General features: G+C 49.7%; 1 protein-coding gene across 2 annotated transcripts; it reads left to right on the forward strand.

The window, feature by feature from the left end:
• The first annotated feature begins 285 nt into the window (after positions 1-285).
• Positions 286-9,829, forward strand: SPNS1 (sphingolipid transporter 1 (putative)). 2 transcript variants are annotated; one of them, XM_044304483.1, is made up of 13 exons: positions 286-388; positions 1,108-1,371; positions 2,461-2,526; positions 3,179-3,315; positions 3,570-3,721; positions 4,397-4,463; positions 5,149-5,291; positions 5,374-5,526; positions 7,163-7,352; positions 7,460-7,525; positions 7,599-7,697; positions 8,063-8,234; positions 9,341-9,829. In XM_044304483.1, the coding sequence occupies exons 2-13, from the start codon at positions 1,134-1,136 to the stop codon at positions 9,433-9,435; spliced, it is 1,578 nt and encodes a 525-aa protein (XP_044160418.1). In that variant the 5' UTR covers positions 286-388; positions 1,108-1,133; the 3' UTR covers positions 9,436-9,829. The 2 variants fall into 2 exon arrangements, with proteins under 2 accessions (XP_044160418.1, XP_044160419.1); XM_044304484.1 differs by having other exon boundaries at positions 332-430.
• Positions 9,830-13,882: the final 4,053 nt, after the last annotated feature.

The following is a 13,882-nucleotide window of genomic DNA, read 5'->3' on the forward strand; positions in this document are numbered from 1 at the left end:
GACGCTGTCTCTCCCCTCTCTGCGCTGCCAGACGCTGTCTCTCCCCTCTCTGCGCTGCCAGACGCTGTCTCTCCCCTCTCTGCGCTGCCAGACGCTGTCTCTCCTCTCTCTGTGCTGTCTTTGGCGCCGCTGACCTTCCTGAAAAGTACTGCCTCTATAGAGACTGCAGCTACAGGCTGGGCTGCGTGGGAAACAAGATGAAGCATCACGTGATCATACCTACTGAGGACGCTCCCCTAGTCACCTGACACCCTTACAGCGTGATGACGTCAGAAGCAGACCTAAGTTCGCCCGACTCAGTCATGTGATAGAAGCTGCGGTCACATGACTTGTTAGCCGCAAGATGGCGATGGATAAAGAGTAAGAGGCGGACGGGAGGGTCGGTGCGGTGAGTGCGGCCACTTCTTGTTTTATTTACCCAGAGCGCAGGGTAAGTGTCCCCCCGGCCTCTGATAATTATTATACAGGAAGGGAGGCTCCGGTGGACAACAAGGCTCAGCGAGGCTTTTGTGCAGGGGATGCTGGTGGTTGTAGTTGTAGAGCAGCTGAAGGCTCCTGTATTGCTGTGTGGTCAGCTGTGCCCTGTGGTGTAATTGTCTGTACAAAGCGAAATTAGAAGGAAAACTCCTGTCATCCCCATGTCCGGCAGTGGTTGTAGTGCCCCCTCCCCCGCTGGTGGCTTCTTTCTGTCCAGTTAGCAGGAGACACTTGTGATCATCCAGGAATCTCCTAACAGTGCGGCCACGTCATGTGACTCCTGCCGCCATGTAGACTCACAACGTATACATATATACAGACGTATGACACAAGCCTGTATCCGGAGCGGTCGCAGGGGCAGGCGCGTCTCCGGAGCGGTCGCAGGGGCAGGCGCGTCTCCGGAATCTTGCAGATATGTCATGAGAACGGTCAGCAGGTACCCTGTTGTTGATGGTTTCCACTGGTTGGCTGAATTGACCTGTGTGTGGTTGGAGTGGTATAAGGGGGTCCAGCAGTGATTACTGATTTGAGGGGGTACTCTCGGAGGCCGCACCCAGAGCAGGAGGCTCAGATTTGGGGGGGGGGTGTCATCCTCTGACGATAATAACTTTCCATCCATTTTGTGTCCAGTGTTTACAGTCTGGGGGCCGGACAAGATGGCGTCTCGCCACGATCACGCAGACACGTCCCCGTTCCTGACTCAGGCAGATGACGTGGATGAGGTGAAAGCCGTAGGGGTTCCTCCGCGTGTGCTGGATGAGGATGACGAGGAAAGCCACGAAACGCACGACGTGCACGCCCTGACCGGCATCTCCTACAGGCGCTCCGTCTCCATCGTAGTCATCCTCTTCTACGTCAACCTGCTGAACTACATGGACCGCTTCACTGTCGCTGGTAGGCGGGGGAGGGGCCACACATCCCAGGGGTGGGGGATGGAGTAGACAGAGGTGACCCATGACCTTGCCCCCTCCTGATTGTCAGCATCTTGAAGTATTCGCACAAGGTACAACTAATAGACTTCCTAACGCTTGGATTTCTACCATAGGCTTTAGAATGCTTGGTATTTAAAGGGACTGTCTGCATTAGTGGATTCTAAGGGAAGATGTTTTTTTTTATGATCAGAAGGAGCAATCTGTTGTTTGTTTTTTTTTGTTTTTTTCGGAGCAGCGCCCCTCTTGTCCATGGTCGTTTCTGGTATTGCGGCACCAGACCATTCAGGTGCATACCAGACAGATGGAGAAGGGGGGGCGCTGTTTCTGCGGCAGTAAAAGAAAAGCAAGGCATCGGTCTAATCCCGCACAGCCTCCTTTAAGGGACCCTATCGGTGATTTCATGCTCTCCAAACCACAGGCAGCATGAAACCTGGAGAGGCTCAGAGACGCCATGGCCTGGACAGAGCCGGGCACTGGGAGAGGAGCTTTGTGGGTGGCTCCCCTCTGGTTTCTCCCTGTCCTGCTCGGTTAGATTGATCGATTTCTCCTTGTTTCTTGCTGCCTGTGATTTGTGGTCCCTTTAATTAAGTGGTGTGCCCCATTCAGGACCCAAAAGAGTGGAGAGGGACTGAAAACAAAAAGTGTCTCTCTGGAGGCCCCCATCGTTGTATGGACAGCCCTTTGATAATCCGGAACTGTAATACTTCATTACCCCAGTGGTGGCGCTGCAGGAAATTGGAATACTTGATGGGGGATTACAATAGATCAATGTGATCGCTTCCCATCAGGAGCGCCCGCTAACAAGTATCGGGGTCGGGGTTGACACATGATGAGGACGCAGAGAATATTGACCGGCAGAGATGAAGCTGTCTGGTCATATTCTTCGCTGTTGTGAGGGGTCAGCATCCCCTTAGAGGGGCTCCATGTGAGGGGATCCATTGATATCTATCAACCCCCATTTATTTTAGTGGGTGCCGCCCCTGCAGATATCAGGGGGACCCCCCACTGTTATGTTGCTAAGCTGACGATGAATGTATGTTCTTCCTGGCAGGAGTGCTCCCGGACCTGGAGAGCGCCTTCAAGATCAAGGATGGTTCCTCAGGATTGGTACAAACAGGTGAGAGGTTACGTCCGCTCCCGCCACCTGAAGGGCGCCATTATGAGGGACAGGTCTGGGCTTAAGACCATCAGGTCTGACCAGGGGGGCGGCCATTACTGATCCAACCCTACAGATCTCATGAGAAAGATGGGGGGGGGGGGGGGGGGGGGTCTGTCAGCAGGTAGCCTGCTTGTTCATGTTTTCCAGGTAACATGAGATTTGTGAGAGTAAAAAAAAAAGAGATGTTATAGAAATCTTAAAGGGGTATTCTGGTTACTACAAGTTTACTGAGCACCAATCCCAAGATCGGGGGTCCCGCCTCACCTTTTCTAATGGAGCAGCAGGTCAGGAGAACACCATTATCTATGGGAGGGTGCGGAGTTCAGCGCTCACCTCTGTCCGGCAGTCACTTACAGCATTCACGGATCGGCAGGACCTGCAGCTATATTACATGGGGAAACGGTACCACCCCCGTCGCGGGATTAGTGGGGGTCCCAGCTGATCAGTTAGTCAGCCTCTATCCTGTGCACAGGGAATCATTTATAGTACGTGGGATACCCCTTTAAGGAGCCGCTGTTATAGGAGGGGGAGCTCCACCTTAGGGGAGGGGGGGGGGGGGTGATTCGAGTCGCCCTGCACACACTTCACATCTGCACCTTCTCCCCTCCAGTCTTCATCTGCAGCTACATGGTGCTGGCTCCAGTTTTCGGATACTTGGGCGATCGGTGGAACAGGAAGTACATTATGTGCGTGGGGATCTCCTTCTGGTCGATCATCACCCTGTGCAGCTCCTTTATTCCCAAAGAGGTAACGTCATGAAGTGGTCGATAAAGAGTTAAATGTCCAGAAAATATCACTTGTGTAGTAACGCCACCCCTCCCCCAACTAGTCAGATGGGTCCCCATTATCTTATCAGTGGTGGTCCTGCACAATCCACACACAGATGTGGCGCTGTTCCTGACAACCCCTTTAATGTGTTTCACGTTGGTTGTCACCCACCTTCCCTGGATCTGGAAGTGTATTTACTGGCAATTCATCTTGTTTTCCTGCTCCTTCTCCAGTATTTCCCCCTCTTCCTGTTCACACGCGGACTGGTCGGAGTGGGAGAGGCGAGTTACTCCACCATCGCCCCCACCATCATCGCTGACCTCTTTGTGGCTGACCAGCGGAGCCGCATGTTGTCCATCTTCTACTTCGCCATTCCAGTGGGCTGGTGAGTGCCCTGTGCTAATGAGGACTGCATCCCGTACTCGGCTGAGGGTTTGTTACAATTGACGACACACTGATACACTGTAACAGGTCAGGACACGTGAACAGTTCGTGCTGGTGATGCGTTCACCTCACCAAGAATTGTCTACACTGGATACATTGTAACAGACACTCAGCTGTGGGAAGTGCCATGTCAGTTTGAGGTTTTTTTTTTTTCCTAGTCTCAACTGTCATTTTTTTTTTACGTTGCCCTCGCCACTTCTGAAAAAGGGGCGTAGTGAGGGCGAGGTGTGGGCTCTCCCCAGCACATTTATCATTGCTTACACCAGAAATGATGGGAGCTGGACTGGAGGACATTCTGGCGCACGGACTGCCGGAGGAGGCGCCTTGTTAGAAGTGAAGTGTCTGCTCCGGCAGCGCAGGGCTCATCAAGACCAGCATAGCACATGTCGGTCCGATAAGCCAGGGCCGAGGTATATTGGGAGCTGCAGGACTTGTGTTGGTTTCTTTCAGGTCATTAGAGATTCGATTGGGTGGGTCCTTAGTCTGATCAGACTCTGGGAAAGCTGGGTGACAGCAGTATTCTCACCATTGGGTTCTGCGCAGGGTTGTCACGCAGCTTTCCCAGGCAAATATATTCTGTATTCTGTAATTGAGCCTGAAATTCTGACTCTTACAGCGGCCTGGGATACATCGCGGGGTCCAAGGTGACGAGCGCTGCCGGGGACTGGCACTGGGCTTTACGGGTGAGTGAGGGGCCACGACCTGTGGGGGAGGGGCGCCTGTAGGGAGCGGTGATATCCTTTATATGTAAGTTGGGTCTATTGTCCTGTAATTCCCTGGAACAACATGGCCGTTACTTACAACTCTCTGTCCTGAATAGACGTCATGAGATTTAACCCATTGAAGGGACCTGGAAACCAGGCACAATGCCTCCTAGGGCTAGCCCCACTGAATGTAAGGATACCTTTCACTTAGTGATACACTGCTTCGATCTGGACAAAAATAAATAAAAGTACCTATCTGCATGCAAACGAGCAGGTAAGTGCACCAAGGGTGGGCCTAAACCAATCTGCACCCTTGGTGCTGCTGCTTCCTCTGCCCGCCCCTCCCTCTCCTTGGTTGGCTGGGGCCGGCGAGAGGACTGTGCAGGAACCTGGCCCGGTCTATCTGGAAGGAGAGGGAGGGCCGGCAGAGGAAGCTGGAAAGGCAGTGATGCACGGAGTCGCTTGGGCCCGCCCTCAGTGCACTTAACTGCTCATTTGCATATAGATACGTCCTTTTGTGTCCAGAGTGAAGCAGTGTATGGCAAAGTGACAGCCTTACAAGGCAGTGTGCCTGGCTTATCAGGGAATTTCCGCTTGACACTCCCTTTAAGTCCACGTGTAGGGTGGTCCTTAAGGTGTTAATGTCTCCTCCTCCTTGTGACAGGTCACCCCAGGTCTGGGCCTCATCGCTGTCTTGCTGCTTGTCTTCTTTGTGAAGGAGCCTCCCAGAGGAGCCGCGGAGAGGAAAACCGACAAACCCCTGAACCCCACTCCTTGGATCTCGGATGTGAAGGCGTTGCTGAGAAAGTGGGTGTCGCTGTGTAGTGATGGTGGTCGCCCCTCCGCACTGTTCCTCCAGGGTCACTCACCTGTGTCTCTCTCTCTGTAGCCCGAGCTTTATGCTTTCTACTCTTGGGTTCACGACGGTGGCGTTTGTCACAGGCGCCCTCGCCCTCTGGGCTCCATCTTACCTGGTGCGGGCGCGGATCGTGCTGTACAAGACCGAGCCCTGTCATGATGCTATATGTAACTATGATGACAGGTAAGGGGCTGAAGCCTGTGTGTGCGCGCCTCAGCTTCTCATGAAGGCAGGTCTGAATGAGAGCAAAGTCTATAAAGAGACCTGCATGTATCCAGGCAGCAGCGAGCCGACATGATCGGGAAAGCACATGTACATATCCCATCCCTGCAGTGCAGACATGAGCAGCTGATCCTGCAGGGGAGCACATGTACGTATCCCTGCAGTGCAGACATGAGCAGCGGATCCTGCAGGGGAGCACATGTACATATCCCTGCAGTGCAGACATGAGCAGCTGATCCTGCAGGAGAGCACATGTACATATCCCTGCAGTGCAGACATGAGCAGCGGATCCTGCAGGGGAGCACATGTACATATCCCTGCAGTGCAGACCTGAGCAGCGGATCCTGTAGGAGAGCACATGTACATATCTCTGCAGTGCAGACATGAGCAGCTGATCCTGCAGGAGAGCACATGTACATATCCCTGCAGTGCAGACATGATCAGCTGGTCCTGCAGGGGAGCACATGTACATATCCCTGCAGTGCAGACATGATCAGCTGGTCCTGCAAGAGAGCACATGTACATATCCCTGCAGTGCAGACATGATCAGCTGGTCCTGCAGGGGAGCACATGTACATATCCCTGCAGTGCAGACATGAGCAGCTGGTCCTGCAGGGGAGCACATGTACATATCCCTGCAGTGCAGACATGAGCAGCTGGTCCTGCAGGAGAGCACATGTACATATCCCTGCAGTGCAGACATGATCAGCTGGTCCTGCAGGGGAGCACATGTACATATCCCATCCCTGCAGTGCAGACATGAGCCGCTGATCCTGCAGGAGAGCACATGTACATATCCCTGCAGTGCAGACATGAGCAGCTGATCCTGCAGGGGAGCACATGTACATATCCCATCCCTGCAGTGCCGACATGAGCCGCTGATCCTGCAGGAGAGCACGTGCACATCCCTGCAGTGCAGACATGAGCAGCTGATCCTGCAGGGGAGTACATGTACATATCCCATCCCTGCAGTGCCGACATGAGCCGCTGATCCTGCAGGAGAGCACATGCACATATCCCATCCCTGCAGTGCAGACATGAGCAGCTGGTCCTGCAGGGGAGCACATGTACATATCCCATCCCTGCAGTGCAGACATGAGCAACTGATCCTGCAGGAGAGCACATGTACATATCCCTGCAGTGCAGACATGAGCAACTGATCCTGCAGGAGAGCACATGTACATATCCCTGCAGTGCAGACATGAGCAACTGATCCTGCAGGAGAGCACATGTACATATCCCTGCAGTGCAGACATGAGCAGCTGATCCTGCAGGGGAGCACATGTACATATCCCTGCAGTGCAGACATGAGCAGCTGATCTTGCAGGGGAGCACGTGCACATCCCATCCCTGTAGCACAGACTTGAGCAATTGATCCTGCATATCCTATCCTTTCAGAGTAGACCTAAGCAATCAATCCTGCAGCAGACCTTTTTAATATATATCCTGCCCCTTCATGATAGACATAAGCAATCGATGCTGCAGATTGGGAGCCCAATACCTTATCATTGAGTTGGGGCGTAGTCGTGGTCGCCCTGTCGTCCTCCATGTTCCTGCAGAGCTCCTGTGATCATCTCTCTGACGCCTTTCTTTGCAGTCTGATCTTCGGCATGATCACGGTGCTCACCGGCTTCTTGGGTGTTTTCGCCGGAGTGGAGATCAGTAAACGGTACCGCAAGGTGAACCCCCGCGCAGACCCCATAGTGTGTGCTTGCGGGATGCTGAGCTCCGCCCCCTTCCTGTACTTAGCGCTGGTCTTCGCTGACACCAGTCTTGTGGCCACCTACGTAAGTCTATGGGCCGGTTTACTGTTGTCCTTTCCTGATCCATAGTAACGGATAACCTCCTGTGCTGCTCCTTGTCCTCCATTCAGCGTGTTCCGTCCTCTCTGCAGGTTTTCATCTTCATCGGGGAGACGTTGCTGTCATTGAACTGGGCCATCGTGGCTGACATCCTCCTGGTGAGTGACCCGTCCTGGGGTACCCCCGTCATGTCTCATCTTATATTTATGTAGACATGTCCTCTCCTTCCAGTATGTAGTGATCCCCACAAGACGCTCCACTGCTGAGGCCATGCAGATAATGGTGTCCCACCTGCTGGGCGACGCCGGGAGCCCCTATCTCATTGGGGTGGTGAGTAGTCGTCATAGATATTATTACAAGGTGGGGGAGGTAATGTCTGTCTACAGCAGACATCTCAAACTGCGGCCCTCCAGCTGTTGCAAAACTACAACTCCCAGCATGCCCGGACAGCCTACAGGTATCAGCCTACAGCAGGGCATTGTGGGAGTTGTAGTTTTACAACAGCTGGAGGGCCGCAGTTTGAGATGCCTGGTCTACAGGGTTTAATGACTAGGGGGAGGGGAGAGCCACTTGGCCTCCATGATCAGCTCCTTGTCCAGGAAGGAGGACGCTGGGCCTTTAATTGCATACATGTCAACTGCTACCTGATCTTCTGTGAAGTATAACCCTCAGTATTTCACTGCATGAATCCTCAGATATCGGACCGTATCAGCAGAGGGAAGCCGGAATCCACCCTTCTGTCGTTCCGCAGCCTGGAGTACGCCCTCATGGTCTGTGCCTTTGTGGGTGCCCTCGGTGGAGGTTTCTTCTTGGCGACGGCCCTCTTCATCGAGAAGGATCGGAAAAAGGCGGAAATGGTGTCGGAAGGTGCGTGCCGAGTCTGTGTCCAGCACAGACGCTGTCATAGACCCTGATAATACAGCCGGCCTGGTCTCCAGCTTCTCTGTCAGTGTCTGAGAGGAGGGGATGTATAATGTATAGATCACACCTGACATTATCTTTACAACTACTTTCCCATCATACCCTATTATGTATGTACTGCATAGAATCCCCCATCACCCTGCTATGAAAACCCACTGTCCCTCACTGAGCACAGCAGAGCTGATTATGTGTGGTCGCTATACTCTGCTCAGTGTCTGGATCCTGATTACAGGGAAGCAGCAGTATTGTGAATGCAGCTCTGGGTGTGGCTGGAGTAGGAGGGAAGTTGCTCAATATCGTAGTCAGATGATAAGCTTTAACCCATCCTGCGGTGTCATGTACATGCATGTACTGGTGATTGCTCGGACACAGAAGCTGTCACATGCTGGAGGGCGGCTGTGATTGACGGACCGTATAAGACGCCTTTCACACAAACGATACGGGTTTCCGCGCGGGTGCATTTGATGCATTTTTCACGTATGTGGAAAAAACGCTGGAGAATTACAAACATCTCCTCCTAGCAACCATCAGTGAAAAACGCATCGCATCCGGATACGATGGGCTTTTCACTGAAGCCCCATTGACTTCTATGGGACCAGGGCTGCGTGAAGAATGTAGAATAGAGAACATGCTGAGATTTTCACGTAACACAGAAAATCCACCCTGATGTGCACAGACGCATAGAGATGAAGGGGTCAGGATTCAGGGCGTTACGACCACCCTGCAGTGCGTGCACACGATGGGAATAATCCTCTCTGATGGTCAGGGCATGCATGCAGCCACCTCATATCTGCACTGCAGCAGTGGCCGTAACCATGGAAACGAGCAGTGTATAATGGGATTGAAAAATGAATCCAGCCAGCAAAGGAGGCAATATGGAGAATCGCAATACATTAGTAGGTGGCTTGTATTAACTTTCTCCCCTTGCTGAAGTGACACAACCCCTTTAATTGCACGATTGCCTCTCTCCGCTCCTGACCAGCGGGAGGTTCTACCTTGACGGCCTCTATAATTAGGCACAGGCTCCTCACTTACACCATTTTTACTTCCAGGTCTGGTGTCTGAGGCGGAGTCGGTTGAAGACGGAATTGTGGTCCCGAAACGTGGACGGTCCACCAGGGTCCCGGTCTCCAGCGTCCTCATATAAGCCCCTCACGGACTGCAATCACGAGGGACAAACTGTAGAGATTCTTGGCTTGACCTGGTACCAGAGATGAAGGCGCCACGTTTGGCCGTGGCTGCTACTGGTGGAATGTGGAACTCAGTCATGTCACCTGGTGACCTGATGACGATGATGCCCAGGTGTGCGGTTGAGGAAGTGCCCCCCCCGTGCTTACATCTCCACCCTAATAACCCTGCACCGCCATGTCTTCGGTTGGACCGCCGCTCACAACTCAGGACCTGCTCCAAATGTTGCCATTCCCCGTATTTAATAATGGTTTTGCGAACTCAAGACGCTGGTTTTACATTTGGCTCTTTTATGGGCAATGAATGTTTAACTTTTTAATGGGAAATACAGTTTTGTTGGGTACCGAACACGATCCTCGTCTGGTCCTATACCAAGAAGAGTATGTGGGTGCAATGTGGGTGGGTGGGTGGGAGTACGGTGAGTGATGTGCTGCTGGGGGTCAGCCGCCGAGATTCCTGGCCGCTGAGCCATCGCCTTACTCTTTATGAAATATTCATGAATTGGCGCGCTGCTGTTCAATTGTTTGTTAGTGGTGTCAGCTCGTCATTGAGGGTGAGTAATGGAGGAGCCTAGGTATGGCATTTAGGGTTAATGTTAACCATTTTCTGGTTCGGGAAGCCATAAGGCTGCTTTAGTTGCTGATCTTAGTTTCACACGCCGATTGAGGCTCTAAAATCAGCCCTGTAAACAATGTCCTCTCCTGTATGAATATATAATTCTGTCCCAGACCCTCTACAGCCGGTGAGAGTCCACAGATCGCACGTCCTCTGTCCTCCGCGATGGCTCAGAAGACATTACTGCACCAGTAGACAACACACAGTATTCGGAGGCAGTGGTCGACCAGAGGTGTGCGGAATAACGCAATAAACATTTCTGTCGCTTTCCTTTGCCTTATGAGGGTCTCCAGGAGAAACCACCTCTGGAGGGTGACGGCTGCTCAGTGCATACAGAGCGCTGAGCTGTGGGTCCATCTGGTTTTGCAGTATTACTCTGCTGGACACACAGGAGTTTTAGTCGTATCTTCTCATCCTGCAGACCGGGCAGAAAACGCTGTATATCCTTGGTCTCTGTGGTTCTCCAAATTTCATTACATGAGCTTGTACTCCCATTTCATAAAGTTCTCTTTACAGTGGAGAGGGCCTGTGCTCAGTGCTGCCCCCTACTGAGGGATCTGCAGATGGTGCACATACACATTAGATCAAAGTCAGCCGAACTCACTGACTATGTAATGTATGTGGGGCTGTTGGATGGCGGGAGAGTGTAGGAAATGTCACTGCCAGACAGCAACACATCTCCTGCAGGAACATAGGATGCGGTAAGAAGAATATAGAAGAAAACAACTACTATAATACTGCTCCTATGTACAAGAATATAACTACTATAATACTGTTTCCTATGTACAAGAATATAACTACTATAATACTGCTCCTATGTACAAGAATACAACTACTATAATACTGCCCCTTTGTACAAGAATATAACTACTATAATACTGCTCCTATGTACAAGAATATAACTACTTTAATACTGCCTCCTATGTACAAGAATATAACTACTATAATACTGCTCCTATGTACAAGAATATAACTACTATAATACTGCTCCTATGTACAGGAATATAACTACTATAATACTGCCCCTTTGTACAAGAATATAACTACTATAATACTGCCCCTTTGTACAAGAATATAACTACTATAATACTGCTCCTATGTACAAGAATATAACTACTATAATACTGCTCCTATGTACAGAAATATAACTACTATAATACTGCTCCTATGTACAGAAATATAACTACTATAATACTGCTCCTATGTACAAGATTATAACTACTATAATACTGCTCCTATGTACAAGAATGTAACTACTATAATACTGCCTCCTATGTACAAAAATATAACTACTATAATACTGCTCCTATGTACAAGAATATAACTACTATAATACTGCTCCTATGTACAAGAATATAACTACTATAATACTGCCCCTATGTACAAGAATATAACTATATAATACTGCTTCTATGTACAAGAATATAACTACTATAATACTGCTCCTATGTACAAGAATATAACTACTATAATACTGCTCCTATGTACAAGAATATAACTACTATAATACTGCTCCTATGTACAAGAATATAACTACTATAATACTGCTCCTATGTACAAGATTATAACTACTATAATACTGCTCCTATGTACAATAATATAACTACTATAATACTGCTCCTATGTACAAGAATATAACTGATATATTCATGTACATAGGAGGCAGTATTATAACTACTATAATACTGCTCCTATGTACAAGACTAGAACTACTATAATACTGCTCCCATGTACAAGACTATAACTACTATAATACTGCTCCTATGTACAAGGATATAACTACTATAATACTGCTCCTATGTACAAGAATATAACTACTATAATACTGCCTCCTATGTACAAGAATATAACTACTATAATACTGCCTCCTATGTACATGAATATAATGCTGCTCCATTGTAGGAAGCGATAGACCTTTAGATCTGTGGCTGTATCACAGCAGATGATGATCCTCCATAGATGGCGTCCACTCTCTGGCCATATACTTATGATGTGTCGCCAGATCTTAGTGGGACTGGTAGAACATCTAATATGTATGTTTTGTATCTTCCAACAGCAGATTCTGGGAGAGAGAAAGTGCTTTGAATTCCAACCCCCGATCCTCCAGTTCTGGCCGACTATGATCTCTTGTGTATGACCATCTGTAGTGATTGTATTGGTGGATTCTTATTTTTGTATGGTTTTGGCTTCTCAGCCCAGAAGTGGAACATGAGCTCCACTGTAAATCTTTAAAATTGGAGCCACTTCATCGGTCAAAAATATTAATGGAGCACTTACATCACACATTGGATCTTGATGAACATCGAGATTCTTAAGGCATGCCGCAGATGTGAACGTACCCTGGATCACCGGTGGACCACATTATAATTCACTAGGGATCCAGTGGTGAACTGTAATGTCCATCAAAGCCGTATCTGGTGAACTTCTGCAGGTGGTTCTCTTCCGGATATGTTCACCTGAGATGTGAACCTACCCTGACGAATATACATTTTGTAATTCATTGAGGACAAAATGACTTATCAATGGAAATCAAAATCTTCCAGCATCTGAGGGCTGGGTCCAGATCACCTGAAAATTTAAGTAAAAAGTTCAAGATTCAGGCAGATCCAATTTATGAGAATTTCATCATGGCAAGTCAAGTGGCCCCATATGGTGGCATTGTCTGGACATGCTCTTAATGATGGCAGATGGGGTCCTGAGGTGTCTCCTCTCACATCTGGATCAGGACATGAGTGAGCTTCTGGACAGGCTGTGGTGCTATCTGGTGGTGTTGGATGCATTGATACAGAATGGCTCAGAGGTTCTCCATTGGATTCAGGAGAGTGAGGGCTGGTCAATGGCATCCATCCCTACGTCATCCCGGACCTGCCGACATTCTCTGACCACTCTGTCCTGCACCAGGAGGAATCCAGGGCCCACTGCACCAGAGTAAGGTTTGACAGTGTCTCTGAGGATTTAAACCTGGCACCTAAAGGTAGTCATGTGGTGGTCTGTGCGAACCTCCAAAAATATCTCTCCCCAGACCATCTCTGCAAACTAATCATGCTGGATGAGGCTGCAGGCACCATAACGTTGACCACAACGTCTCCAGACACTACAGGAGGCTGGACCCTCATGTCACCCTCACGAGGTCTGTATCTGGTAGTTTGGTAACAGACATGCAGACTGGTGGTCTACCTCTTGCTACTTGCACAAAGCCGATATCAGTCTTGACGCTGGGTTGATGCCCTTCTATGACCCTGTCCAGATTCCCTCATGTCCTGGAATTATCTCCATACTATTGAAATTGCCAGAAGACGCATAAAACCTTTATGGGATGACATGTATGGATGTTCCATCCTGGAGGAGCAGGAGAAATCCAACCTGATTGGGCAGCAGCTATCGGCTCCTGCAACCAGAAGAGATAAGGACACCAGGAAAACCCAAAACTGGAGAATAATCAGGAAGGATGAGGAGAGAGGAATTGTCTGCGCCACCAAAGCAGCTGAAATAGTCACAATTGTTAATGCTTCCTAACTGGACAAAAGGATATCCCAGAAATGTCAGTGACCCGGAGATACACTGCGTTGTGTTCTCGTCGTTTTCTGAACAATGTATTAACGGTTCTGTTCGTTGTTATAGCAGGTAGTGAGTGCAGCTCTGGAGTATAATACAGGATGTAACTCAGGATCAGTACAGGATAAGTAATGTATGTACACAGTGACTGCACCAGCAGAATAGTGAGTGCAGCTCTGGAGTATTACACAGGATGTTACTCTGGATCAGTAGAAGATAAGTAGGGGTTCATCTAT

The sequence above is a fragment of the Bufo gargarizans genome, chromosome 8 (assembly GCF_014858855.1).
Source record: "Bufo gargarizans isolate SCDJY-AF-19 chromosome 8, ASM1485885v1, whole genome shotgun sequence".
Taxonomy (NCBI): Eukaryota; Metazoa; Chordata; class Amphibia; order Anura; family Bufonidae; genus Bufo; species Bufo gargarizans.